Below are 27,757 nucleotides of genomic sequence, written 5' to 3' on the forward strand. Positions count from 1 at the left end.
TAGCAAATTTTAGTTAGACGCTGGAAGTAGTTGTGTGCCGAATGAAGAGCAGCATGCCGCAAGAATTTTTCAAATCGCGTCATTACGAGTTGAGAAAAACCATAATTTGTAGCGGCGCGAAACCATGATGCGAGGAGGCGAGATTCAAACCCTTGCCACTCGCCCCGTGTAGCAAGGCCTTAGCTCTCTCCGCGTGACGTCACACGATGGGGCGGATCGGAAAAAAAATAAGGAGCGCTGTTCAAGAGAGGTGGTCTCGCAGGTGCACTGCGCGGAAGCTTTCTTTTCTGCAAGAACAATCATGCATGCATTTAAAAGAAATTAGAGGTCAAGAACACTGTAGCAAGAAAACATTTATTTACGAAGCTCAGTTTCTATTTGTACTTGCTCTATATTAGAAGCAATACATGCAGTTATTTGGCCTCGAGAGTTGTGGCTTTCCTTTTTTTTTTATTTATCGGCAGCGTCGAGAATTTTGTCGTTCAGCTTCCTACAAAAGTTCTTTATCAGAATGTTGGTGCTGCACCGCAGGATGTGTTTAAGCACTAGTTCAATCGTGTGGCCCTTCTCACACGTATCGAAGTCGGACTGCTCTTCAATAGCCAGCAATTGTAGCGTCAGTTTCGTGACGACCTGGCGTTGTTCAGGCATCATAAGCAGCGCTGGCTCTGTAGCGAGCTGCTCTACCACAACGTAGTTGTGAGCAACTGCGTTAAGTGCAAACATTGATGGATAAACTAAACCTCCTCGGTCCAGGTGCTTCACGAGACCATAATGTTCGTTTGTGACAGAGACTGTGATCTCCCTGTCCACGGTCAACGAGTCCCTGCATTGCGCGCAATTCAACTTTTTAAGGGCGGCGTATACTGCATAACCTGCAACGTAGACGAGGACTGGGAGGACGTCCTGCATCTTCGTAAGAGCCTGGCTGGTCACAACAACGTTGCTGCTGGGAAGCAAAGCCTCGACTTGTTTTCGGACATATTCCCAGTGCTGGTCAGGGGAAACTGTAGGCAAGGTACTTTGCAGGCGCAGCTTGTTTTCCACTTCATATATCTGCCTGATGGAGATGTGATATTGAGCACCTGCCAACTGCCTATATTTTCCAAACCGATCTTCAAGGCAGTCGGTCTGTATCTTCCCAAAAAGAACATACGACATTCCAAGCTCTTCGAAGCTGTACCTAGCGAGCTCAATAAGCGCAGAGGTAGTGTGTTCGAGAGCAGCGTGAGTCTCCTTTGTCGTACCCTTGTCAAGACCTTTGTTTTTCCACTCATCCAGCCATTTCAGAAACATGTGCAAGAAGGCAATTTTTGGATCGTTATCAATGGAAAGCACTGGTTGTTGGAACTGATCTCTCAGCCTTTCTCCCTTCCATGGAGTTTTGACGTTTACAATTTTCCACCACTTGAGTACGATATCGATGAATGTAGCAGTGGCCTCAAAAGAGAACAGGTTGTGCTTTGCTCCAAGAGCGCGTAACGCCTCTGGTAAGTAATCATTGAATATTTGTAAAGCAAGCTTTACGTCCTGCCTTTCAAGATTCGAAGGGTAGAGGGCTTTTCTCGACAGTCCATAGCTATATTTCAACAGCTGGTCACACTCTTTGCTGTGAAGGTCCCTGATTGTCGCAAATGACGCTTTTTGCATTCGCTCTGATTTTGGCGTGTCTCCTTGGATCTCCGGGAAGTAGAAAAAAATTTGGTCATTCTTCTGATTTATCCAGTTATTTCGTATGCATTTTAGAATGTGCACTGGGTATATAACGAAGAACAGCGGCCTTGAAGGGTCTGATGGATGTTGGTACACAATTCTGTTACGAGGAGGTGATTCGAAGAGGGACATCGCTTTTCTGTTGACAGAGTTGTTGTCGCTGACGACGCACATAACCCGGTACCCAATCTTTTCCAGCCCGCAAACCACTTCTTTAACCGTCTTTTGCAGGAACTCCGCCTCTACTCGGTGCACTGGCACGATGTGCGCAACTTCTTTGAATTTACACGTCAGGCTGCGCACCATGAAAACGAGCGCACAGTTTGCAGCTTCATTTCTATTAAGCGCGGCGCCGGTAATATTACCCCCTTTGTAGTCAAAGTATGGTTTTATATGTATGTCATCTACCGTAACTGTGACAAAGCGCTGGTCATCTTTCAGGTCAGAAATTCTTTTTGCCATATAGCTGAGGAATTTTTGGCTCTGATGCTCTTGTTGATGACTTATGCCATAAGACGAGCACACTGATCTGATTGTCATAGGATGCGGCAAGGTGATGCTTCCATGGCTGCGCATGAACGCGTACGCATGGGGCGATATAGTGAAAAGAATGCAGCAGAACATCATGAAATCAGCAGAGTAGCGCCTGCGCTGTTTTTTCGATAGGTGCAAGGTGACTTGCTCCTTCAGAAATCGAATACTGTTGGCGTCGTCTTCTGCTTGGGACGTGCAAAGCTGATCTAGCAGTAAACAAACCGCCACGCAAATTTCCGCGACTGAGTTGTACATCAGGTCACCGTCCCACTTCTCGATGCCTTCCAGGAGTTCCACCATACCCCTTTTACTGCTAGCGATTTTGGGAACGCAGAGATTTGCGCCTAGCTTTTTTACGGCTGTTTTCATGACGTGTACTGTCACGCTCAAGTCTCCTTTCACGCAAACAGAGTATTTCAACCACGGCGCTTCATCGTCGACGATGTGAATGAGAAGAAGCCTTTCATTTCTTTCGATTACATCCCAGAACTTCATCCCTTGGCTCCTCAAGTGGTTGGCAAGTTCGCTCAAACTGTTGACTTTATCCTCCTCGCGTGCTCTGATAAACGCCTCGTTGGATTCAGCGATGGCTTTCTGGAGGGCTGCATTCTCTATGCGCGCGCGCTTGGAGTCAGGATCTTCCCTTCTCGCGGTCTTTCTGGACATGTAGCTCGGAAAATTCGGGAACTTAGACGGTACAGCGTCTGGGCGAAGGCGCACATGAGCTAGAGGCACTGTCATTACGCGGCCACTTGCTTGATCTGTATGCGTCGCGACTCGAATAATGTCCTCGTCCATGAAATGAAGTTCGCATGCCTAGAAAAAAAAATTTACCTCCAATCAGCAAACCGATGGCTACCTGTCATACAAACGTGCGGCTCATGAGCCACTTACACACGTACGTATATATAACTTGAATTAACTAACACCTAAATACGAAAAAACAAGAACTTACCCTGGAATTTTCGGTGACCGTGAGGTTTTCCCGTGGCACAGCACGAATCCAAGCGTTCCTCAGAGCTTGGTCTCTCGGGAACTTGAAGACGTGTACCTTCGTGTCCCCCGTGTAGTTACCGCGGCATTGAGGTACACAGCATTTGCACGGCATCTCGGCGTCGTCGCTTTCACATTCCTTTCACAGTGAAGAAAACACGGCCAACTGGACAGCGAAGCGATGTACTTCTGTACAGACGCGCCGGGGAATGAGTTTCGGCAGACGCGCGATGAACGCCCACCAGCATAGAGAAAAAAAGTGCCACCAGCGCGATCCGGACGCGCGGATGCGTCGTGTCGCGGCGAATAGAAAAACTCGCTCGCCGCCTCATGCGTTCGCCCGCGAGTGGAAAGGGAACATAACTAAGGCCTTCATATTTATAGAGGGTGTTGGTGTAGCCTTAGCAAGCCAAATCCCTTCCCTGCCCTCTTCACTTGACACATACGTATGAACACGTCATGCGCATGCATGGTCACGTGCCCGAGCCAGCCCGAGCACGCGAGCGGCGTTGCACGGCCGCTACCTTTGTTTTTATGCAGCGGCCGTGGGCGTTTCGTCGGCGTTCTCTGTGGTGTACTGCCTGTTTCTGCGGGACGGGCACGAAAGTTGAGACATTTGTACGGGCACGAGAGTGGCGGTATCACGAGCCAGTGCCGCATTAACGTTTACTTGGACGCGGTAGAATAAATGAGCATAATGAGTGCTCGAACGCACCAGAACATTACTTTCGTTTCCAGGGCTGGCGTCTGCTCGATGCGCTAACCGCGGGGACTCGAACGCATGGGAAAGGGAGGCACATTAGCCTCGCATCTCGCTGAAATTCACGAAAAAAAAAATGAAAAAGACGCACACATTCCCTTTGTGTGTCTCATTATTTCTCTCAAGTTTTATTAATCTATTCAAGCAACAAATTACACAAACTGCACATGTCGTGTCAAATAATTATCGCAGTGTCACGTGCTACTTATGGCGACGTCCGAGCACAGTCGTCTACGTAGAGGAGCGGCGTCACAGAACTACAATCTACGTAGGGCCACGGCCGCTACATTTTTTTTATGTAGCGGCCGTGGTAGGGCCATTTTCTCATGTACGTCATCCCCTCATTCTCTAAAGCGCGCGCCCGCGAGAGTAAGGGGAAGCAGCGTTCACCTTGAAATTTGACCCATTTCCGCGGCGCGTCGCGTTGCAAATTTTGGCAGACGTGATCGTGAACGCCCAGTGTATGCATTGAGCTCGTTAGCTCAAAATTGTCAAACTTGGTGAGGGGCCCTTTAAGAGGAGTGCGGAGGCCCACAAGGTCATCTTCTGCCACGAGTACAATGAGTCCTTTAATGACAGGTGAGCATATTTGAATTAAGCTCAGCGCACTAGCAGCTTTCAGATAATAAGGAGTTTTCGAATAGGGGCCCCAAAGCCCTTTGCGTGTGCTCGCTTTGGGTCAAGGAGGAGCCAAGAGTTTTCGATTAGGGTCTGCGGCGCTTTGAAGCCCCCCCCCCCCCCCCCCACCCCTCTTTGTTCTGGCTAGGTCACTCTAGTCTTGGCCAAGAGCTTCAGTGGGTGCCGTCATGTCTGTTTGACGCAAAGCTTTTGCAGCAAGCTTTGGGGGCTCCCGCTAAATTCGTGAAATAGCGTCCCCAAGGCAAAACCCAAACGCTGTTCTGGTCTCGCGCATGCGCAGTCACCTCGACGCTATTTCTTTGGGGTCCCTATTCGAAAGCTCCCTAGCACCTATGTGTACAGGCCGCAGTTTTAGAATAGCGTACGCATAGGTAGCGTTCGTTGCGTAACGTGAGCAAGTAAGAGGATCCTCTTTGGTATTGACACCACTTTGGTCATGCTGGTGATTTAGCGTTGCGTGGCCGGGGGGGGGGGGGGGGGGCGTGCTGGGGGCACTAATGCGCTTTAAGGTGGCGGTCCCACTCCGGCGAACCCCCCTCCGCATTTTACGCATTGTTTGCGGACGCACTGTGCTCGCTGCGCTTGACAAATAAATATTAATTGTAATAATTCAGAAAGATTATGATCTCCGCTTTCTAATGACGCCTGGTGTTAATGCCTGTTCGGAAGCGTTAACTAATAGCAATGAAAATAGTGTGAGCAACAAAAGGCATTTTCGTTGTACAAGCCTTGGTTGTACTGCCAGTACGGCGAAACTGTTCAACATAACAAGACCAAATTTACCGTGCCTTTAGAAGAAGTGCTATTTAAGGTTTCTATGAAGAGATATTAGCCATAAAATAATAAGTAATTTATTTACGCTCCAATTAAAATGGGCAAAATATCAAAAGTTTTTGTGAGAATATTTTTTTTTACTTTTCAAAGCAGAACAATAATATTTAGTGGCTACATAGACTACATTACACTTATTTTCCATGCGAAGTTGTTTTATGTTCTGACGAAAACTTGATGAATTATTATTGTGTCAATGCGGCAGTTTATGGCTGTACTTGGTCACGCATTACCGATGAAGCGGCAAAACTATACAAGCTGATACTGTGAACTTCTACATAATGAAGAAGCAAGGCCCTTTCTATGATTCTATGAAGAGAAAATTCCTTTATCTTTATTAGGGAACCTGCAAGACAGCAGTGAATTTACGTAATTTTCCTGTTGACCAGTCCCGTAGAAACTCGCTTTTTTTTTTTAGACGCTAATTGCCAACGAGTATTGCACATTAGTAGATGCATATTGTGTCTTTTATCTACCTGTGCTCACTAACTTGACCACTCAGTGCTTCAAACAAAATATTTTCAATGAATCATAAGTCTCACAGGCGTTTTTTGGTGGTAGCTCCATCTATGAAATTAAACATCAAGTTGCTTTATGCGAGTTCAAGCGTTCGCCAAAAGTGGCGCAATTAAACATAATAAAACGGGTAGAACAGGCATGAATTATATCTCCAGGCCTCATAGTTTGCTTCACTAGCTAAGTCTAGTCGCCGCGCGTAACAAACACCAACCGTAAAAGGAGGAGGGCTTAGTGATAAACCCTTTCCACTCGCCCCACGTCAGCAGGTGGGGCGGTCTCACCAAGCGGCAAATGGTTTCGGTATGCAGGAAGATTGCGCGTTCGTCACGCGTTCTTAGAACCAGTGTTCCCCGGCACGTCATTAGTGCCGTGCAATTCCACTGAAACGCTGCGAAGCGTTTGATTGATGTTTTGTTCAATATTTCACTGAGGCACATTATATTATGTGAGTGAGTGCGTTAGTGAGAGCGTAGCGCGTGCGTGTGGGTGAGAGCGTATGTGTGTGTGCGTGTGTGAGGGCACGCTGTTGTACGCACCAGTGTGCGTGTGTGTGCGTGTTTTTTTTCTTTTGTTTTCAAGCGATTGTATTTAGACGCTGCGCTGTCCTTTCTCAAGGGCTGCAATAGGAAGCGAGCGTTTGTCCTTACAACCAATTCCGCAACTTCAGGCACCTTACAGCCAGTATTGTTGAGTGGTAGCTCATTACAACGTTGGCTTTCATCTCGGTCCTTTGTCGTGCGTGATATTGCTTTCATCAGTGAGTTGTCTGCCCTCAAGACCTGTAACAATGGCAAGCCAAAAAAAAAAAAAAAAGGATGCCGCCAAACATGAATTCAGTATCAGCCCATCGTCCGTGTACACGTGGCTGTGACGTCAAAATATTAGTACGAAAAAGAATGATTGAAAGGGAGGGGGCATGCATGGAGCGAGTGACATTTAGGACAGGATCATGCAGCCTTTTTGCTTTTCCACGCCCTAGCTTTCGCGCTTACGTCTACATTACATTCGGCTCTTTAGGGAAGTGTTGTTTCGTTTTTTTCGCGAATTACTGGTGCCCGTAACAAGTTTTCGAATGCCTGGCAAGGCTATCCTTCAAAACAAAAAACAAAAAACAAAAAGTCCGCCAACTGTCAATAGTCTTTGGTCGTGTCCTTCAAACCATAGAGTTTCCTACAATACTTACTAGAGGGAACTCTGGCGCTAGTGTCTATGGGAGCTGCAATGCACCGCGCTTCAGCCAGCATGGGAATCATGGGTAGTACACGGATTTGTCTAAACTTCGTTCTTTCGGCTCCGTTTGGCTCCGCGTCGCCTGCATCCGCTTTGTCGCAAAACGAAGTTCAGCAAAAATCAGCAGTTTCACTTCACCACTTTAACTTCTTTAGGCTCACCGATTCAAATCTGGTCACGAAGTTCACAACGATCCATTCTTTTATTCGAAAGAAAACCAAAACATAGCAATAAACAAAGCCACAAGTGCGTTCGAAGCCCACAAGCACGAAGACTATACTCGGCGACAACTTATCTTGGCATTGGAGCGAAGGCTACGGAGGCGGGGCATCCGCACATTTGTGTTACTACGCAAGTAGTTCGGCATCTTGCAGCCGATTTCAGTTCCAGTTTCGGTTTCGCTTGCTCGCATCGCTAGAGCGTTTAGCACCACGTCTACATGCAGAATGGGAACACCAGTGTGCGTAGATGCATCTACCTACTGTACTGTATATTGTCACAGGGTTGTTACGTTGACGAAGGCAGCAGTGGGTGTGTCGAAGATGAAACTCTTTATTTGGCCAAACTTGTGGGCGGGAAAAGAGTCAGTCAGAGCGTCGTCCGTCAATAATTCTGACAAGTCGTAAAGCGTGTCGGCTTTTATACATGTTCTATCGAATGTTCCAGTGTTATCGCTGGAGGCCACGTAATCTCTGACTAATCGCGTACCGCGCGCAATCTTAACAGAAAGATCTAAAACAATCGTGGCGCTTCTGGAACATCGCATCGCGGTCTGCGCGGAGCATTCCAAACAGTCTTTGCAAGTGAAGCCCGAAGACAACAAAATAAGACACATGGGAATATGATGAACGCCACCAAGCGCACACCGCAACCTGAATACGGCGTTTGCTAGATTGTAACGCGATCACGATTGTAACGCGAGGGGCGAATTTAGTAGCAAAAATTTGGAGAAAAAGCTCGCATTGTATTCGAATAAATACGGAATGCAAGTACCATGATGCCGCTGAATTGGGTTTAGATTTAAAGAGAGCTCACGCTTAATTAAAAAGAGACTGACGCAGATTATTTTATCAAGCTTCGCTGGTCACACACCTTCACAGAGCGTTGTTTCTCGGCCGTAGGTATTTCATTGCGCATGAAGTAGCTGTGCACTTTGCGCCGCAATGCTGCCAACGCAAACGTGTAATAGCGCAGCAGCCGCGTCTTGCCGGTGATGCGCTTCTCAGTTTGGCCCGAGAAATTCAATTTCTTGCGCTTCGGGGAGGCAAGTGGTGCCCGCAGAGCTTCAGCCTTGATACGCTTAACTGTTCGCTCACTCACTCCGGTGAGCTCGGCGACAGTCCGGCACACTGCATTTGCAGACAAGTCACGCTGACGGCGCCTCACTCCAGCGATGACATTGCAGATAACTTGCGTGGTGTGGTTTGATAGCCACTTTCTGTCACATTTAGAGTACAGCTTCTTCGGAGAACGAAACGGCGAGTTGGCGGCCGCACACGGTTCAGGCCAACGGTTCGAGGGGCATCGCGGACGCCATGTTAACTGAGACTCTGAGAGAGCAGGCGTGAGGAAAATGTGGTGCAGGCGTGAGGAAAACGTGGTGCTGTCGAAAAAATAAAGACAGAAACAAACTTGAAGTTTACAATAACATTTTTTCACGAATGGCTTCCCATACTCGTTCTCTTTTTATAATGAAGAAATCTTTATTTATTCGAGCTAGGTAACTTTTCGAATTAGAAAATAAATATAGGTACTATTTCTTGGCGCGCGCGCATGCAGGCACTTTGGCTCTGTAGCTTCCACAGTGGTGCCAAGAAAAGTTGTCGCGGAGTATAGGCAAATCCGTGTACTACCCATCATTCCCATGGTGGCTGAACGATCGCAGCGCCAGAGTTCCCTCTAGGTCATTTTAGGAAAGTCTATGCTTCAAACGACGCCAACCCTCGGCCGATTGTGGATGAAAGACGCCGTCCGCGTTTATGCTCCTTGCTTTTCATCGGTCGATTCCCGCTGCCTCGCGCGGCACGCAGGAGACGCGCGAGGCGTCACTAACCGTACTTCAGTGTTGGCAGTAACGCCGTTACCGGTAACGTGTTACCTTTTCGGTAACCTAGATAACGTACTGTTTACAATTTCGTATCTGTAACGCCACTATAGGGAACTAGAAAACTATAGTCGCCACATCAAAAAAAAGGTTAGCGGCCATGCCAGTGCCAGTGCCACGACCTTGTTTTTATCCAGCGGCCGTGCCAGTGCATTCATACGCTTCGAAGCGTTTGGTTCATATTATGTTCAATCGTTATTCCATGGACGTAAGTGAGAGAGACAAGATCGTTTGTGTATTTGCGAAAACACTTGAGAGAAACGACGCCGGTTTCAGTCTGCCAGCTGTCACTGGGGCACTTATCGTCATGTCGTTTAAACGACGCCAACAGTTGGCCCCGATTGTAGGTGAAAGACGCCGTCCGCGTTTGTGCTCCTTGCTTTTTGTAGGCCGATTTCCGTCACCTAGCGCGACATATAACATATAAAACACGCGCGAGGCGACGCTGACCATACTTGCGTCGTCGGTTGCCATTTTTCGAACTATTGGCAAGATGGTGGTAGTGGAACCACCACCTTAAGTGGTTGCACCAAGCGCTGACAGTGGCGGTGGTGGGGGGTATGGACATAGGCGTGCGCACGGGGGGCGGCAGGGAGGGCGCCCCCCCCTAATCATCTAAGAGGGGGGGGGCGCAAAATCCGACCCGTACATTGACCCTTCTAGTAACCTAAGAGGGGGGGGGGCGCAAAGTCTTCCCCATACATTGACTTAGTAGGGGGGGGGGCACTGCGATGAACCTTTGCGCCCCCCCCCCCCCCTAATGGGGAACCCTGCGCACGCCTATGGGTATGGATGTGGATGCTACCCATCTGCAGTTCTGACGTGTGCTAGTGTGGCCAACCTCTCCCTTCCCCCTCACACACTGGAAAGCTGAACCTAATGTCTGTTCCTGCAGAGATGTCCCTGTCCCCTGAAGAGCTTTCATCTTGTTTGTACACCAATCTCACCGTCTCTCTCACCTTGACTGCCCCATCCACCCCCGTCTCCCCAGGTCACAGGTTAAAGATCCTGGCATACCAAACGCACGCTCCACGGCAGGTTTTTGTTGGGACCCTTTTGTGCAGCAGTAGTAGCGCCCCCCATCCCCAGAAATAAAATCGTGCATGGCTATGCCAACGGCATACCAAACATTTTTTAGGCTAATATAGGCCTACTGACATTTTCAGTAGGGCTGCTTTGTTGCTTGCATACATTTATTCATAACAGACTCACAACTTCATGCAGATGCACTTTGAACAGTAACCTCTTTAATGTACTCTTGCCCTTGCAGGCTCATTCATGGCAGCACTGAGCCAGATTCGTTCAGGTTCTGGCACTGGCAGGACATACACATGATGGTCTACTATTCGACACGGCACTCTGTCACAATGCCACCCCCTGGGTACATCTCGGCAGGCCACCTTCATGGAATTCCTGTACTAGGTAAGGGGTATGGGGTGGCACGAGATTTTTGAGGTCATTCGAACTAAAAGTAGTTTGAAATACCACTTTAATAAATCAAGTCTTCTGTTTATGTTGGCCACCCACCTGTAAATCTCGTTTATTGTGGAAATACAAACAGGACAAGTTGGGGGGAGATGGAGGCTTCAACTGATGAGTCATTGTCCTAAAAGGAGGAATGTTGCTGAAGCCAATTTTCGACAAGGGGACCATGTAGTGTGTGGACGAAAACAAGTCTCTGTGTTGAAACGTTGGCTTCAGCGACGTTCTTGTTCGACAATCTCTCACATGTACTCAATTGAGGAGCCACTCAGTTCATACAACGTTTTTGATTAGTCATAATCTCTCTTGGCTTGCCAGGGGCAGAAAAAATATAGTTGAACATAGCTACCGAGGGAGCATAGACAAAATGGTATGTGCCCCTCATTTAATGTTCAGCTAACCATGCATCTAATAAGCACAGCTATGAGATTCAGCTTCAGTTTAGTTAATACATCGAACGTAAAATGCCGAGCAAGCGCCCTCCCTACAATGAAGGATAATCCGACCAGATTCGGAGGGGGGGGGGGGCGCTTGCTCAGTCCCGGTCCGAAATTAAAGATGGCGGCGGGGGAGCCGCTAAAAATAAAAAAAAATGCCCATCCATGTTTCTAATGAAATGCTTTATTTATTTACTGTTTTAAATGCGAAGCATTTCTTAGCGAACTTCTGCGACTTTGAGCGTATCTATCTATCTATCTATCTAGCCGCCTACGACTTTGTGCTCTCCTGGCCGTTTCGTTAATCGGATGTATACCAAAATTGGTGTGTCATAACATGGCCTTATTACGAACATAAATGACAGGTCATATCATGAAAATCGTGACACGCATGTCATGAACAGCATGATTTACATTCCACGACCTTAGGCTCTTGCGGCCGTTCCGTTAATTTCATATACACCAAAATTGGTACGACGTGACAAGAATTCATGACGAACATAATGACTGGTCCTAATATGCAAATCATGACGCGCATGTCATGTGCAGCATGACTTACATGACATGGTCTCTGGGCGCTCGCGGCCGTTTAAATGAAGGGATATATACGAAAACTGGTATGACGAGACATTTCTGTATGAAGAACATAACTGTCTCGTGGTAACATGAAAATCATGACATGCATGTCATGTATGACATGATTTACATGCCACGCTCATGGCGCACTCGCGGTCGTTTCGCTAGATTGATATACACCAAAATTGGTATTGCGCTATGTGACTGTATGAAGAACATGAATAACAGGTCGTAGCAGAAAAACCATGACATCCATGACATGTATGTCATGATTTACATGCCACGATCATGGTGCATTTGCGGCCGTTTCGCTTGCATGATATACACCAAAATTGGTATTGCGCGACACGACCGTACGACGAACGTAAGTGAGAGGTGGTAACATGAAAATCATGACGTGCAAGTCATGTACAACCTGATTTACATGCCACGCTCATGGTGCGCTAGCGGCCGTTTCAGTAGATTGATATACACCAAAATTGGTATTGCGCGAAGTGACTGTATGAAGAACATGAATAACAATTAGTAAGATGAAAACCATGACATGCATGTCATGTATGTCATGATTTACATGCCACGCTCATGATGCATTCGTGGTCGCTTCGCTAGCTTGATGTACACCAAAATTCGTATTGCGCGCAGCGACTGTATGACGAACGTTAATGAGACGTGGTAACATGAAAATCATGACATGCATGACATGTACGACATGATTTACATGTCATGCTGATGGCGCACTCGTGGCCGTTTCGCTTGCTTGATATCCACCAAAATTGGTGTTGTGCTATGTGACTCTATGAAGAACATGAATAACAGGTGCTGGCACGAAAACCATGACATATATGACATGTATGTCGTGATTTACATGCCTCGCTCATGGTGCACTTGCGGCCGTTTCGCTGGCATAATATGCACCAAAATTGGTATTGCGCGACACGACCGTATGACGAACGTAAGTGAGAGGTGGTAACATGAAAATCATGACATGCAAGTCATATACAACCTGATTTACATGCCACGCTCATGGTGCGCTAGCGGCCGTTTCAGTAGATTGATATACACCAAAATTGGTATTGCGTTAAGTGACTGTATGAAGAACATGAATAACAGTTGGTAAGATGAAAACCATGACATGCATGTCATGTATGTCATGATTTACATGCCACGCTCATGATGCATTCGCGTCCGCTTCGATAGCTTGATGTACACCAAAATTGGTATTGCACGCAGCGACTGTATGACGAACGTAAATGAGACATGGTAACATGAAAATCATGACATGCATGACATGTACGACATGATTGACATGTCATGGTCATGGCGCATTCGTGGCCGTTTCGCTTGCGTGATATACACCAAAATTGGTATTGCGCGACGCGACTGCATAACGAACGTAAATGAGAGGTGGTAACATGGAAGCATGACATGCAGGTCATGTACGACATGATTTGCAAGCCACACTCATGACACATTCGCGGCCGTTTTCCTAGCTTGATATATACCAAAATTGGTATTGCGTGACGCGACTGTATGACGAACATGAATAACAGGTGGTAACATAAAAACCGTGACATGTCATGTATGTCATGATTTACATGCCGCGCTCATGGTGCATTCGCGGCCGTTTCGCTAGCTTGATATACACCAAAATTGGTATTGCGCGAAGCGACTGTATGACGAACGTAAATGAAAGGTGTTAACATGAAAATCATGACATGCATGTCATGTATGGCATGATTTACATGCTATACTCGTGGTGCACTCGCGGCCATTTCGCTCGCTTGATACCAAAATTGATATTGCGCGATGTGACTGTATGACGAACATAAATGAGAGGTCTTAACATGCGACTCATGTTATGCATGTCATGTACGGTATGATTTACATGCCACTGTCATGGTGTGCTTCCGGCCGTTTTGTTAACTGGATATATACCGAAATTGGTATGGCTCGACTCGAGTGCGTGATGAACATAAGCGACAGGTCATGCATTGTATATACCAGAATATGCGTTTCATTGGCATGGTGTAACTAGATTGTGCATGCATGCGTGCATGGGAAACATGCGATATATGGTGGACTAGATGCCATGGCATGAATGATTTCACTTGGCTCAAAGACAAACAAGGCGATGTATGCAGCTCTTTGCTGGCTGCTTCGCATTACATCGATTCCCACAATGCGTGGGATCTGCCGAATTTTTATTCCCCCTCGTCACTGTCAAACCATTGAAGCAGCGAGCGGTTTCACCAATATACGATCGGCCACATGACAATAGAATTTCATGAACAACATTAGATACGCATTCAGTGTACTCATTCTTGTGGTACTTTTTACACAAGCGATGCTCGTCTTGAAAAAAAAGTGGCCGCAGGGGAGGAGGGGGATGGGGGGGCGCTTGCTCAGTCATTAATGCTTATTTCAGATCTCCCGAAAAAGGGAGGGGAGCGCTTGCTTGGGTGGGAGCGCTTGCTCGGCATTTTATGGTATTAGATAATTACAATGTGTTCGTTATGTGTAGTTTGTTTTTGCGCCAGCTTGTGATTCTGTTTGAAAGAGTTTATTTCATGAATACTGAGCCATCGAAACATATACTATTGGGCACAATTATAACTAAGAGGTTATTATAACTATATCTATTCTAGCTGTTCATTTTTTGTTTTCAACTATAGATCAGGTCTGTGAAGCATTCTTAAAACAATGCTTAATATTTCTTTTTAATAAAGTGTATTTTGTTAATTTGTGACAGCTAATGGCGCACACACAAACACGGAAACTAAAAAAAAAGGTTGGAAACAACACAGGCACTAACTTGCAACCTGAAAAAATTTTGTTCAACTGTGGTCTGTGCTGTCATTGGAGTAAGAACTAAAATAAATTAAGCCGGATGACTTTTCTACTGAATAAATTTTTACGGAAATAAAATTTGCACTTTCAAAGTGTGGGAAAATATCTTGCCTAAAAAATTGTTTATCCTTTAGTCACAATTTCCTTTCACTGCTCTTCGCTTTTCAGGCTCTGTCAGAGGGATGAAGTGGGATGCTGACATCCTCACACACATGGATGGAAACATAACCCAGCAGCTAGCTTCCAAGCTAGCTACAATCGCAGAGGCAGCGAGATTTGATGGATGGGTGATCAGCACTGCCAGCGACATGGTGAGTGTGTTTTGGTATCTCAGTTATAGCAGCCTCATGTCCTGTCACATATTTTGTAAAATGGCAACTTCAGCTGTGCACATGGAAATGGGAAATAGCTTTCTGAATGGATTTCAGCGCCAGCTGCACAGCGGCGAGTGTGTTCCGATATGTGAAATTGTATAACAGATTCTCGTGAGCATCCGCACAGAACTGTTTTGCAAGATTCATATTCTATCATACATGGTGTACCTGAGAAGGCAGCTTCAACTGAGCACGTGGAAAATTGAAATAGCTTTCTAAATAGGGAGCAAGAGCTCTTGACAAAATGTATCATCCATAGCAGGAGTGGATACAGGATTTTTCTGAGGGAGGGGTGAAGGGGGGCGCTTATGGGAAGTCTGATATCTTAAGCTGAACATAAGGCACCAGCGCTCATACTCACTTTATACATTAAAAAATTAGAGAGAGGTGCTCGGGATATCCGAAACCCCTCCGGATCCGCCCTTGTACACAACACGATTAATTAAGTTGCTCTTATTGCCTTCATATGTTGTCTTCGCAATTCTAAGCAACAAGGGAACTTATCAGTCTTTTAAATCTAATTAACTGCAACAGTAGCGGGCTCATGCGATAAGTACTGTCATATTCTAAAGAACTTCAGTGAAATTTCTTTCTGTGCTATAGCATTGCCTATTGTGGTCTCAGAATCACCACAAACTGAAGCCATTGCTCTCAATATTCTTTTTTGGTGCTCCCTGCTCAATTTGCCACATATATATAAAGCATGCTTGATGCAGGCCCATAGCCAGGGGGTGGGGCCTAGGACCCCCCCCCCCCCCTCTGAAATTTTGGTGGAGGGGGTGTTTGCTCCCTCCCCTGAAAAAGATTCCTTGCTGCGGATCTGGCTTGATGGTCACGTTTTACTGCCGGATATTGCTTTTAGTCTTGCACAAGTTAGCTTCTGAGAAAATGAAGGGCGAATTCAGTAAACATGTTGCATATATATGACGCTGTCATAGAGAAATGTCTCAGTGAGCTTAAAGGGGCCCTGCAGCACCTTTTGAACATGGCCAGAATGTGCCGCCGGGTCGAGGCTCCTGCAAACATTTTAATTTCATTTTACTTAGTATTACAGAGGGCAGGGGGTAACAAAAATACATAAGTAAGAAAAAACAAAGCGTCAAAATTTGCTAGTAAACTGATTGTTTGAGTCCGGGCCATGTGAGCCAAACATAGTGCAGCTCGCAACATGGAATTTAGAATTGAATTTCAAAGTCGTCTAGAAATCCCTCGCTTTTTTCTCAACAAATGATGCCACATATCCAAAATCAACTGCGTCATGTACCCAAAAAAGCACATGGACACTACCGTTGGCTTCCATGCCCTCAGGCTCTTCATTAATTTTAGCAAGGCATTTGATTGCTTCGGTGATGAAATTCTTACACATAAGCTATCAATGTATGGAGTACGTGGACGTCCACTCGTTTTGATGGAATCTTATCTCAGAAATAGAACTCCGTGTGTATGTACTGACAATGTCCTATCTTCTTTCTTCACAGTTAAAAATGGAGTGCCGCAAGAGAGTGTTTTGGGCCCACTATTATTTAACTTACATGTTAATGACTTAGTAAATGTGGACCCCAACAATGATTTCTTTGTATATGTGGATGAGAGCACTATACTCTTCTCTGGAAAGGACGCAAAGAAACAAATTATCAGGTGTAATGCATTGCTAATGAAACTATATGATTGGTCACATTCAAATGTGATCTGAATTAACCCCACTAAAATGAAAGCTATTCTTTTTAGAGTCAGAAATAAACCTTTTCAGTTGGAACATTCAATAACTTATTTCGGTAAACATGTAGAACTAGTTACTGAACTAGTAATCGTTGGAGTCATATTTTCATGCCATCTGAGTTGGGATGCTCATTTTACTAGCCTTCGGAACAAGTTTTCTGCAGTTGCAGGCGTGCTATCTCGTTGTAGAGCTTTCTTGCTGATAAAGCCCAAGCTAAAAATTTATCACGCATTGTTCACCTTGCAGCTTGATTATTGCAGTTTAGCATGGGCAGCCACAATGTGAACTAATATGAATAAAATCATTACATTACAAAAGGTGCTTCTCCTCCACATTGCTAATATAGAGCCGCGATCAACAACATTGCCACAAAAATACCAAATCATATGGGTAGATCGGTACTACTGATACCGTGTTTTACAAATATTTAATTATTTTGCAAGGAAGAAATATAGAGATTTTCTTGCATCACTAGCGATCTCAAAATCCTGAACATTGATTTCTACTGTGCACTGAATGTAAGTTGCAGTCCATTAAACACAATATGCAAAATTCTAAATTATCGTGTTCACGCTACTAATTCATCTTGCAATGAACTTAAGATCTATTTCATTAACCTGCAAACATATATATTCATGTATAACGATGCATATAAAAATGACCACATTTTCTTTTATTGCCTCACTGTTAGAGAAAAGCCTCAACGTTGTCTGTTGTTGAATGTTACATATCCTGTCATAAAGCACGTATCTGAGAGTGTCAGCTTTGTTTAGTTTTGCACTAAAAATGCTCCTGGGTCCAGCCAAGCTGCTGATGGCAGCTTTTAGCCCCGGGCGACTTTTTTAGTCCGTACTAGAAGAATACTAATGAAGTTGAAGTTGGTCTGAACATCGTGAGCTGCATAGTTACCGCTGCTGCTGCTGCTGCTGTGGTGTGCTGCGATGTATCCATCGCATCCTCTGCAGTTAACACTCATGACCACATTGAAAGCGAGCATGCTGACATACGCACGTAGCTTCTTGCGCACGTCATCCCTCCCCTGTGTAGCTTTTAGTGCACTCGATGAGATGAAGGGAGAGAGGAAGCACATGGAGCATGCGAGAGACCCATGCAAATCCGCTCGTTCTTGACGGATTCATAAAATTTCTGAGGCAATGAACTCTGATACTGGGGTCATTCCGTTGTTACTTGGAAAAGTGGCTCAGGAGCCCTTCAAGCGAACTTCTAGTAAATAGTCCTCACTGTCATTCATATACTCGTGGAATGACCAGAAGTCTATAGCAATGTGATGTCACTTAACAACATCCACCCAGAGTTCTATGCAAGATCTCATAGCAGAATTTTTGTGGCTACTCTGTCTCGTTTAGTCTAAAAAGTAGCTGGTGCTGATAGTAATCTTTGAATCAAAACACGGGAATCGAACAGTGCCAGGAGGGAATCGAATATGAAATGCCTTTGCAATATAAAAAGCAGTTGTCACCATTAATTTATAGTGACGTTCATATCCTATAGCATTTATAATGTTAACTAGTTGCTGTGGAGAACACAAGTGAAAGCCTATACTCTCATGACGTCAATGGCATCATCACATGACATCAATGGCGTCATATTCTCTGATGACATCATAATGATGTTACAAATTACTGTGATTTATATATTATGTTGACATCACGTGACTACTTTTTATACCATTGGTGTTTAGGTTGACACCAATGGGCTTTTCTATTCATAAAACCAACAGCAAAAGCTCGTTAATTCAGCTCTCGTTATTAAAAAAATCAGATAGTCCATACGTGTGCTCTGATCCCAGAAAGCATTGTTTAATGGCACCAAACTCTTGTTAATTTGGTCATATTTGGCCGCAACCAATCCTCTGATCGTGCCGAGCGCAAAGCACCGCAAATGTGCAACGTAAAAGTGTTAAAACGCGTTTTGGACAACCGAAACGAGGCGGTGAAGTGTGCATCACCATTGTCATCCGCACAAACTGTACTGTAATGCCAGGAAAGACAGAATGCTTGATGCCTATTTTCTTGCCATCACGTGTGGCGCCACATTGGCCGTGGGCTTTCAGAAAGGCGTGGCCATCATCAACAATAGTGTTATGGGTGGCCAAGGCTTCAGCGGTTTCGGCAAACTCGTTTCGTTTTCATTTTTACTCAACGCTTGTGAACTACATGGGTGTCACTATGACAGTGTCGGTATAGGAACAGCGGTATCATCCGCAGTGGCTGTGACAAGCAGTTGTTTTGTTTTTGTTCTGTGTCTTCAGAACTGTATAGTCGCCATCCATTAGTGAGCCAGGTTTCTTCCGCAGTGGCTGCAGTACTCGGTCGTTTCGTTTCGACCCTGTGTGCATAGCCTGCACACATACCTTCAGATCTGCGTGGATGTTGCCTATGATCGCATCGTTAACGATGCAATCATAGGCAGCGTCCATCCACGCAGGATCTGAACAGTGGATGCGGCACTCAGTAGCTACGTTTTGACTTGATGCAATGCACGCTCAGTGTTACAAAGTTCAAATGTGGCGGGAGCTGCTACGATAAAGAACTGTAAACGTGGTTCACGTGCTGACATAGAACTTATTTGTACTGGCAAAAACATGCTCATGCTAAGTCCACATTTGGTTAATTACGACGTTTTTCCGATCCGGTGAAATCCAAATTAACGAGCTTTTACTGTGTAAGGCCTTTGCCTTAAAAGTACAATTACAGTGCTGTTGAGAACAACTAACTCAAGCAGTTTGTTCCCATATCCGGGACTCTTTGGACAGTGTAAATGATTGTGGGTTAGAACATTTTTCTCGCTGACAGATGTAAACTACTGTAGAATGTGCAACTTCATTCATTTAGTGCCTGCTGCGGCTACTGAGATTAAATTTATCCCACTTCATTTACACCAGTTTTATGTTTAATTGCATACACTTGAGGATTTAAACTATAAAGCAACTGGCTTAAACATATTTATATTTGCAAATACTAGCTGGCAGGGTTCTGCCACAGTGGGCAGGGGCGGAAATGCTGCCCACCGTTCCACTTCAGTGTCCACCACTCTGGTTTACCGCCCATCGATTTTGATACACTGCCCACCATTCCGACTGACCCCTTTGAAATGCACGCATGTGGAACCACAGCGCTCATGTGTCTCAAGCCTCTTCTCTGCCTTTCTTTTGTGTTCTATCATGTCGTACCAACATGCCCAAACAGTCACCTTAGTCAATAAATAGCAACTGTGCGTGCACAGCTCCAGGGAGCCGTGCCTCCGCACACCTGGTTTTGCAGAAAGGAGTCTGACAGGTGGCCGTGTGGTTTCAAAGTTCATCAACTCCATTGCCAGTCTAGAACTCAGGTGTCTTCGCTTCCGTTTTCGATGCACGTCATAGATGCCAAGAGTACGTGACCAGAAATGAAATGTGGGTGTTGAAAACTGGAAGTCTGAAGACTTAAAATGCTCCCCCCCTGCACACACACACATACTTTCCCTCTCTCAAAATGTCCGCCCCTGAAAAAATTCTAGGGAGAACCCTGTAGCTGATTATTCAATTTCAATTTGCAATATAACCTTTGTTCAATAAGAAGTGGACCCTTCATAACGAACACACCTAGTTTAGAGGTCTGAGGAGATGGAGTGGTCATACCATATAACTGTGCCATGTGTTCACATACAGTGTGCAAGTGTTACATAGATGGGTGTCATAAACAGCACCGTAGTTGCTTTTTATCACAAAGACAGCATCATCACACCTTTTGTTTTCAGAAGAGCAGCTTTGTACCAGCAGTCTGGAACTACCTGGAGGCTCTTGCCAGTGAGATGCGTCGGACGTTGCCTGGTTCAATTCTCCTATGGTACGACTCATTGGACACGAACGGGAAATCAGTGGCGCATAGTGAAATAAGGGATGAGAACGCTCCGTTCTTTAAACTTGCCGACGGCATGATACTTTCGACTCAATGGACAGTGGAGAAGCTGGCCACATCTGGAAAAGCTGCAGGAGGAGGAAAGGACAAAGTTTATGCGGGCATTGACCTGTATGCCCGAGACACGTGGTATCCTGGCGGCCATCACTTAGGAGAGGTATGTAGAAACTTAGCGAAGGTTCCCATTAGTTTACCACATGAGATGTTCCTTTTGTGTTGTTTTAACAATATGTACCCTAGTCTAAACTTCAACAATGTCCAACACTGTTCATCGACAAAATTCAGTAAGTTGCAATGCTAAACTTGTCTGTCTTAAACCACTTTCATAGCTATCTTCTAGGGCTAGAACATCTGAAAATGTTTCCACATGACTGCTTGCTTTTCTTTCTTCGTTTCTTTTGAGTGTTGCTGCAGACAGGTCAACTAGGCATCATCAGATGCAGGCACATGCACAGTTTTCAGTTCCATAAGTTCCAGGTTATTTCATGTATCATTATATATATACAGATGATGATTATACAAACACTCAGAGGTAGCCGTTAGAGCCAACAGGCTGTAAAGGGCACTTCCCATGGGAGTACAGTAGAATATGTAAATGCAATGCAGTTATATATAAACATCAAAAGAAGTTGTATTATAGGAGTCCATAGCTAACCCGAAAAATAATTTTAACTCATATCAGTCATTATGTGCTAAAAAGGTACCGGTGAAATCATTAGAAGTGCAACATTCTATAAAGGTTTGATTTCTACGTAGCAGTGGGATAGTACATGAGCAACAAGTTGCAAATTAATGTGGCTGAAAAATCGGCAGACATATACCACAGTTGGTTCCATAGGTTTTGGTAAAAAGCAGCTCCCAGTTTCATTCGATGAAGCATGCCTACTTGAACAAAGGCTTTCTTCCAGACTTAGGGGCCGTTGTGGACCTAAGTACTAGACCCCTTTTTTATCCTGCTGTGTTGCCAGAGAGTTGGCATGGCGTATGCTGATGACATCATGCATGCCATGTAAAACTGTCGAGTCGGTTTCCACAGCCATTTTTCAAACTTGTTTTTCAGGTGCTGCAGCTCATCAAGAAACATGGACTTTCGGCAGCAATATTTTTTGCTAGTTGGGCCTTTGAAGCACATGGCAGAAAAGCTTTCACTTACCATATGTACAGGTGAGGTGGGAAAGTTGAAAATGTAATGCACATTCTGCATTGCCGTGCTAAAAGCAGATACTGAGGAATAGTATGTTTCTGGGTTTGTAACGGATTGGCCCTGCAGTTTCGGTTAAGAGTTAAAACCATGTGCAGAAACAATCATTAATGGCTTTTATGGTTGAAATACTTCACAGTATAAAAGCAAAAGGCATATCGGCCTTAGCATATCTTTAATAATCCTTTTGCCGCAGAGGCATAAGAAATGGCATTGTTTCATTACTTATTAAGGTAAAAGGCTGATATGTCTATGTCTAAAAAACACTGGCTGGACAACGTGAGCGGTACCAAAATTACGTCACACGACGTCATCGCATGACAGTGTCGCTAGATCAAATGTGGGCTGATTCCACGTGTAATGCAACACTAAACGACGTTAACAAAGCTTTGGCTGAACAATGCAGTCGACTGATTACGTCAAAGTAATTTAAGGAGTGTCTCATGAGAGCATAGGCTTTCACCTGTGCTCTCGACTTTAGCGTTGCCTGAAGGGACTGAATTTTTTTTCTCGTGACTGAAGTTTAAATGTCATTCATATGGAGAGACTTGGAGACATACCTGATGGCATTGATTGTTAAAGGGACCCTGAAACGGTTTTTTGAAGTTTTGTGAGCGTTTAGGCAAGAGCATCCCTAAATCATTCACACCAGAAATTAAGCAACGCACTGTGTAGCAAGGCCACTACGAACAATTATATATATACCCTCCTCCTCACCCCGCCTTGCACCCTCAACTCACAGACACGCTGGCATCGCCGGCGATCACAGTGCTGTCATGAGTGCAGTCGGCGGTTTGAGCTTCGCCCAGTCATGGCCTCCGATATTGTGTATTGACAGGTTGCGCGCAATCTCGGAGGCCCAGTGTGCCCGGTAGCATGCCGCTCGCACAGCGGGCAATATTTGCTCCGACAGGTGCGGCCACAGTACCAGTTGATCCTATTTTATTCTACTGTACGGCGACAACCTGCAAAAGCATGCGGACAAACAAAAAGAATTCGAGAACGATCACCGATAAGCGTAAACTCGGGCAAAGTGGTTGTGTCTTCAGGGGTGAAGTTACAGCCGCAGAAATGTGGATAGTGGCGTTGAACGGATAGCGAGAGCGCGACGTTCATTGCGGCGACGAGCTGAAGGGATTCCGCTCGCCAGATGCCTCACAAACATTGCGTGATGTCGCAGCTGCAAGTCACCAATTGCTAGATATGTGGTACACAACACGGCTAGGGCAATTCAATTTGTCCAAGAAAAGAAACCTCGAGATAAACACTGTCGCTCAGCTTACGTAACCAGGGAGGACGTTGTAACACAGGCAGACGACGCTCGCTGCCCACAGGAGGTTCAGTGACGGGGACTGGACATATCCAATCAGATCAGCTGCCTGCGTGACGTCGCGTTTCCAAATGCAACGTGCACTGGAAGTGGGCGGGGATCACAGCTGAGCCGCTGTGATCGGTGGCGATTCGCAGCTTTAAAGCCTTGTAATAAATTACACAGTTTACGCACACAGCTTAAATTGGTCTGTAAATTATCATTAGGACTTGCTCTACCGGCCCAATGTGTTCGTACAAAATCGTCAAAACCGTTTCAGGCTTCCATTACACAATATAAGGGGAACTGCGTTCTTGCAAATAATTTGGCCGCAGAGTGTGTATTATGACTCGCATTGTTAGACGGTAAGCTGCACATTGAAACATACATTTCACAAGTAAACTGGAATAGGCATAAAGTATGCCCAGTTATGCTTTTGGTGTTATTTAACTTTTGTTTGCTATTTAGTTATTGTAAAGTTAGCGTTAAGAAATACTTCCATTATTTGCTCCAGTGTAATCGTAGCGTTTTATATCGTCAAAAGCATAGTGTGCAGCAGTTTCCGATTTAATGGCTTCTGTATGAAGAAAGTATGAGGTGAACTTTTACTACTTCTATATGTGTAATGGCTCACGTAAGCGCGCGAGAAAGTGGCAAGGACGACGACAAAGACAGAGTGTAAAGAGGGCTCTTTACACTGTCTGTCGTCGCCCTTTCCTATTTTGCATGCTGTTACATGAGTTGCAACGAACCAACTGACCTAGCAAGTAACCGTTCCTGACCACACCTAATGGCATTAGCTTGCATGTATGTCTCGGGTACAGAAATTTAGAAGTGTTGTTGTTTGTGCAGAGTGTTTGGATTACCAAGAACCCCAGTCATGGATTGGCGTTTGTGCAAGCTGCCGCTGTCCACAACCTTCTGCCAAGGATTCGGGCAGAAGATGTTCTTTGAAGGAGAAGCAAGTGACATTTACTAACTATAGTTTAACATGACCACTAGCAATATGTATAGTTGTTATATGATCCTGTTGTCCTGGGCATTATTCCCCTTATGAGTCACTTGTCAAATGTGCAGTGCTTGTCTTTAAAGGGGTCCTGCAACACTTTTTAAACATGGTCAGAAAACCCTGCTGATCAGAAGTTGAGGCTCTTGTGAACATGCTAGCCAGATATAATAGCACTGCACTCGGCAGGAAATTTAGAAACAACGTTTCACAGGCAACTAGAAATCGCTCCCTCTTCGCTCGACAGATTGTATGATGGATTGACCTGACTACGTCATAAGCAGGAGGACACTGCCATCGTCCGATTTGGGTATTTGTGTACAGATAGTTACTGCAGCGATCACGAAGTGCAGCGTATACCTGCACTGTGCACTATGTTGCTAGAATCACACACTTTAGAATTACACTAGCGCACTTGTTAAAGTGAGCCGATGCAGTAAAAAAAAAGGGGGGGGGGGTTCAAGGTCATGCCACATGCTGACGTAGCTTCTATCTCCTTTGTCATCCCCCCCCCCCCCATGTGTAGCTCTCAGCATGCTTGTTGAGATGAAAGGAGAAATTGCTTAAAGCATGTGACAAAGTTCTGTAACTCTGCTCATACTCTATCAGTTAAAAGCAATCAATTCGTGAGGCAACAAACTTCGATGACGATATAATTCAATGATTATTTGTAGAAGTGTTGCAGAGCCCCTTAAGCCACTACCACAGTGCCTTTGGCACTTTTAACAGTGAGGAACTGTTTGAAAAAATCACAGCATATCCACGGAGTGAATGATGATGAGTGGGCGAAGCTGCGGAGGTTCATCGGTAAACCGTGAATCTTCCGTGAATTCTGCCCAGTACATCATCACCGACGTGAGATCGGGCGCGTTTATACTAAAGGTTCGATGGGTTATGACGACTTGCAGCTCACTTTAATTTTACATGTACGCTTTGAATGTTCATTGTGTAGAAAACCATTGCTTTAGAAAACATCTGGCGTCTTTCGTTAAGCAGCTGGCGTCTTTTCGTTTTGCTTTAGAAACATCTGGCGTTCTTTCGTTTTGCTTTTACAAAACATCTGGCGTCTTTCGTTGGTTTATTTCATCAATCAACGGCGTTTTGAACAAAATTTTTATTGTTTAATCACGCACAGGAGAAATCTCACCAGGCACTACCTTGTAGGTAAACAATGGCTGCTAATGGGAATGAGAGACAGAAGAAGTCGGCTTTTAGCTAACACTTACACTTCTACTTCTACTAACGTTTCGTACTGGAACATGCCAATGGCTGCTAATGGGGAATGAGAGACAGAAGAATTCGGCTTTTAGTTAACGCGCACGCTGCGAATTTTTTATTGTTCAACAACGCACAGGAAAAATCTCCCACCGGCACCACCTTGGAGGTCAAAGCGTAAGACTGGTTACGCACTACGACTACTACTACGAGGGACGAACGGGTGCCGCCTTAAGGAGCTTCGCCCCTAAAATGCCCTTCAAATTAACGCATGGTACGATGGCCATATCACATTCCCCCAAGCTCTTGAACATTGCACTTGACCCGCCACGGTGGTCCAGCGGTTATGGTGCTCAACTGCTGACCCGCAGGTCGCAGGATCGAATTCCGGCCGCGGTGGCTGCATTTTCAATGGAGGTGAAAATGCTTGCGGCCCAAGTACTTAGACTTAGGTGCACGTTAAAGAACCCCAGGTGGTCGAAATTTCCGGAGCCCTGCACTACAGTGTCTCTCATAATCATATCGTGGTTTTGGGACGTTAAACCCCAACAATTACTATTATTACTTGATATATTGTTTTAACTTGGGCCGTCTTGCTATGGCTTGCAAATTATTTGAGTAGTCAATGCACTTTTGTAAACAAACACAAGTGATTTCAGCTGCAAAGCATTTGTTAGAAACCTCCCTCCATGCCAGTGCTTTGATTGGTATGGTTTGGGTGATGTAATATTTGCATATGGCAACACCTGTTTCGGGAGAGATTTGGCTGCCTAGATTGCATTAGTTTGACTGCATTGGGATTTCTACGGTGTCACTTGTTCTCATTGAGCACACAAGCATTTTGAAAGAACTGATGTGCAAGTGCCTGTTCACTAGTAGGTCACTGTTGAACTCATACTGCAGGTGCACAGGCATTGTAAAAGGGCGGGTATAATGGTTCAACCTCCCCTTCCCTTCTTCCCCGCTGTACAAAATTTGTTTGTTTGTATATTGATGCACACATACACACACAGACACAGAAGAAAAATTCTGGGTGCGTACTTTAGCATCTTATTGAAGGGACACGAAAGGGAAAGCCAGCTTAATGAATTGCCCTTTCACAATACCGATTGCACCTCTTCTTGTGACTTGATGATGCTTAATAAGCAAGAAAATGTGGAAAAAAAATGCAAGTGGCAACAATACCTTGAAGTTCCGACACCAACTTGCCAAGGCATCTTGGGTTTTGAAGGCATCTGCTAGTGTCTACATCATCGTTTATCGCTAGAAACTAATTACATTGTGTTCTAAAGCAAGCCAGAGAACATGGCACGGCAAGCTTCAGGAAGTTTTGATGAGCCAATGTGGCCAGAATACGAAAAAGAAGACTTTAATCTGTGACGTCGCACTGCCATTCAGGTTCCCTCGTGCCGTCACAAAATTTGAAAAATGCCAGGTCTGTGTGGAGAACGCAACATAGTCACATAAGCTGGAGTAGTGAGGGTCCCTCATAGAGCCCGTGAAAACTCTTAGGTCACCTGCTGCTGTGCAGCTGCGATGTACCCAATACGCCATAAATCACGAGCATACTAGTGCAAAGCAGCGAAGTACCCGCTATGCATCTGTACGGCAATGTGGGCACCTATGTAGCTGCACACTTTGTTCGTGCTGTTGCTGGTGATGAGCCCTTTCTCCTGAGTGGGAAGCTTTGAACCAACCACTCGTTATGCTATTTACCTGATGCGACACCTGGTGTGATTCGACGCTTCTGAACTCGACTCCTTGCCAAACGCGATGGAAGTCTTTTTTTCAAAGAACTTTCAAGCTCTAGCACGGGTCTGTGGTAGGATACTTGACTGCCATGTAGACTGCCTTTTTCAATGTTGCCTCGAATTTTGTTTTTCTTTTTTTTTCCCCCTCATTGTGCACGATAGCTGCAACATGCACTGGCAGTCGCAACGGCGCATGACATCGCCACCAAAATCGGCTGTTGTGAGCTCATAACAGCTTACGCTGTAAAATGAAACTTTGACCTTCATTTTATTGTCTGAATAAACCTGTTATTGCAAAATTTAACTACAATAATTTTTCAAAGAACAATATGCCCGTCCAAAAACTGCTTCAGCTCAGGCTCGTCGCTTAAATACGTGCGTTTCTTTCGGCGCAATAATAAATACCGCAGTGGTAGAATGGGAGAGGTGACCAAACGATGCCGCATCATCAATGTGCCTTGCATTATGCGAAATCTGTCGAGTTGCCACAGCTTTGTGCAAGGTGGCAGAAGAGGGGTATTCCAGGTTCATTTCTCTGCTCCACTGCAGTTCAGAGTACATAGGGGATAGGTGTCACAAGCAGTCAAATTTTATAT

General features: G+C 45.2%; 2 protein-coding genes across 2 annotated transcripts in view; one reads left to right on the forward strand and one right to left on the reverse strand.

Annotated features, from left to right (window-relative positions):
• Nucleotides 1-430: 430 nt before the first annotated feature.
• LOC119406276 (uncharacterized) lies at nucleotides 431-3,355 on the reverse strand. Its single transcript, XM_037673009.2, has 2 exons — nucleotides 3,203-3,355; nucleotides 431-3,063 (listed from the first exon to the last, which is right to left on the reverse strand). The coding sequence occupies exons 1-2, from the start codon at nucleotides 3,353-3,355 to the stop codon at nucleotides 451-453; spliced, it is 2,766 nt and encodes a 921-aa protein (XP_037528937.2). The 3' UTR covers nucleotides 431-450.
• Nucleotides 3,356-10,220: 6,865 nt separating this feature from the next.
• Nucleotides 10,221-27,757, forward strand: part of LOC119406277 (cytosolic endo-beta-N-acetylglucosaminidase) — a 28,769-nt gene continuing 11,232 nt past the window's right edge. Inside the window, exons 1-5 of the mRNA XM_037673011.1 lie at nucleotides 10,221-10,357; nucleotides 10,594-10,745; nucleotides 14,834-14,976; nucleotides 20,519-20,836; nucleotides 21,740-21,843. Coding sequence (XP_037528939.1) covers nucleotides 10,221-10,357; nucleotides 10,594-10,745; nucleotides 14,834-14,976; nucleotides 20,519-20,836; nucleotides 21,740-21,843 — 854 coding nt within the window. The remainder of the gene's footprint in view (nucleotides 10,358-10,593; nucleotides 10,746-14,833; nucleotides 14,977-20,518; nucleotides 20,837-21,739; nucleotides 21,844-27,757) is intronic.

The sequence above is a fragment of the Rhipicephalus sanguineus genome, chromosome 10 (genome assembly GCF_013339695.2).
Source record: "Rhipicephalus sanguineus isolate Rsan-2018 chromosome 10, BIME_Rsan_1.4, whole genome shotgun sequence".
Taxonomy (NCBI): domain Eukaryota; kingdom Metazoa; phylum Arthropoda; class Arachnida; order Ixodida; family Ixodidae; genus Rhipicephalus; species Rhipicephalus sanguineus.

Excerpts from the sequence above, each read along its gene's own strand:
- LOC119406276 (XM_037673009.2), bottom strand. The coding sequence starts at position 3,355 with ATGCCGTGCAAATGCTGTGTACCTCAATGCCGCGGTAACTACACGGGG. Across the intron at positions 3,064-3,202 it reads CGGTCACCGAAAATTCCAGG|GCATGCGAACTTCATTTCAT; the intron begins GTAAGTTCTTGT and ends TTTTTTTTCTAG.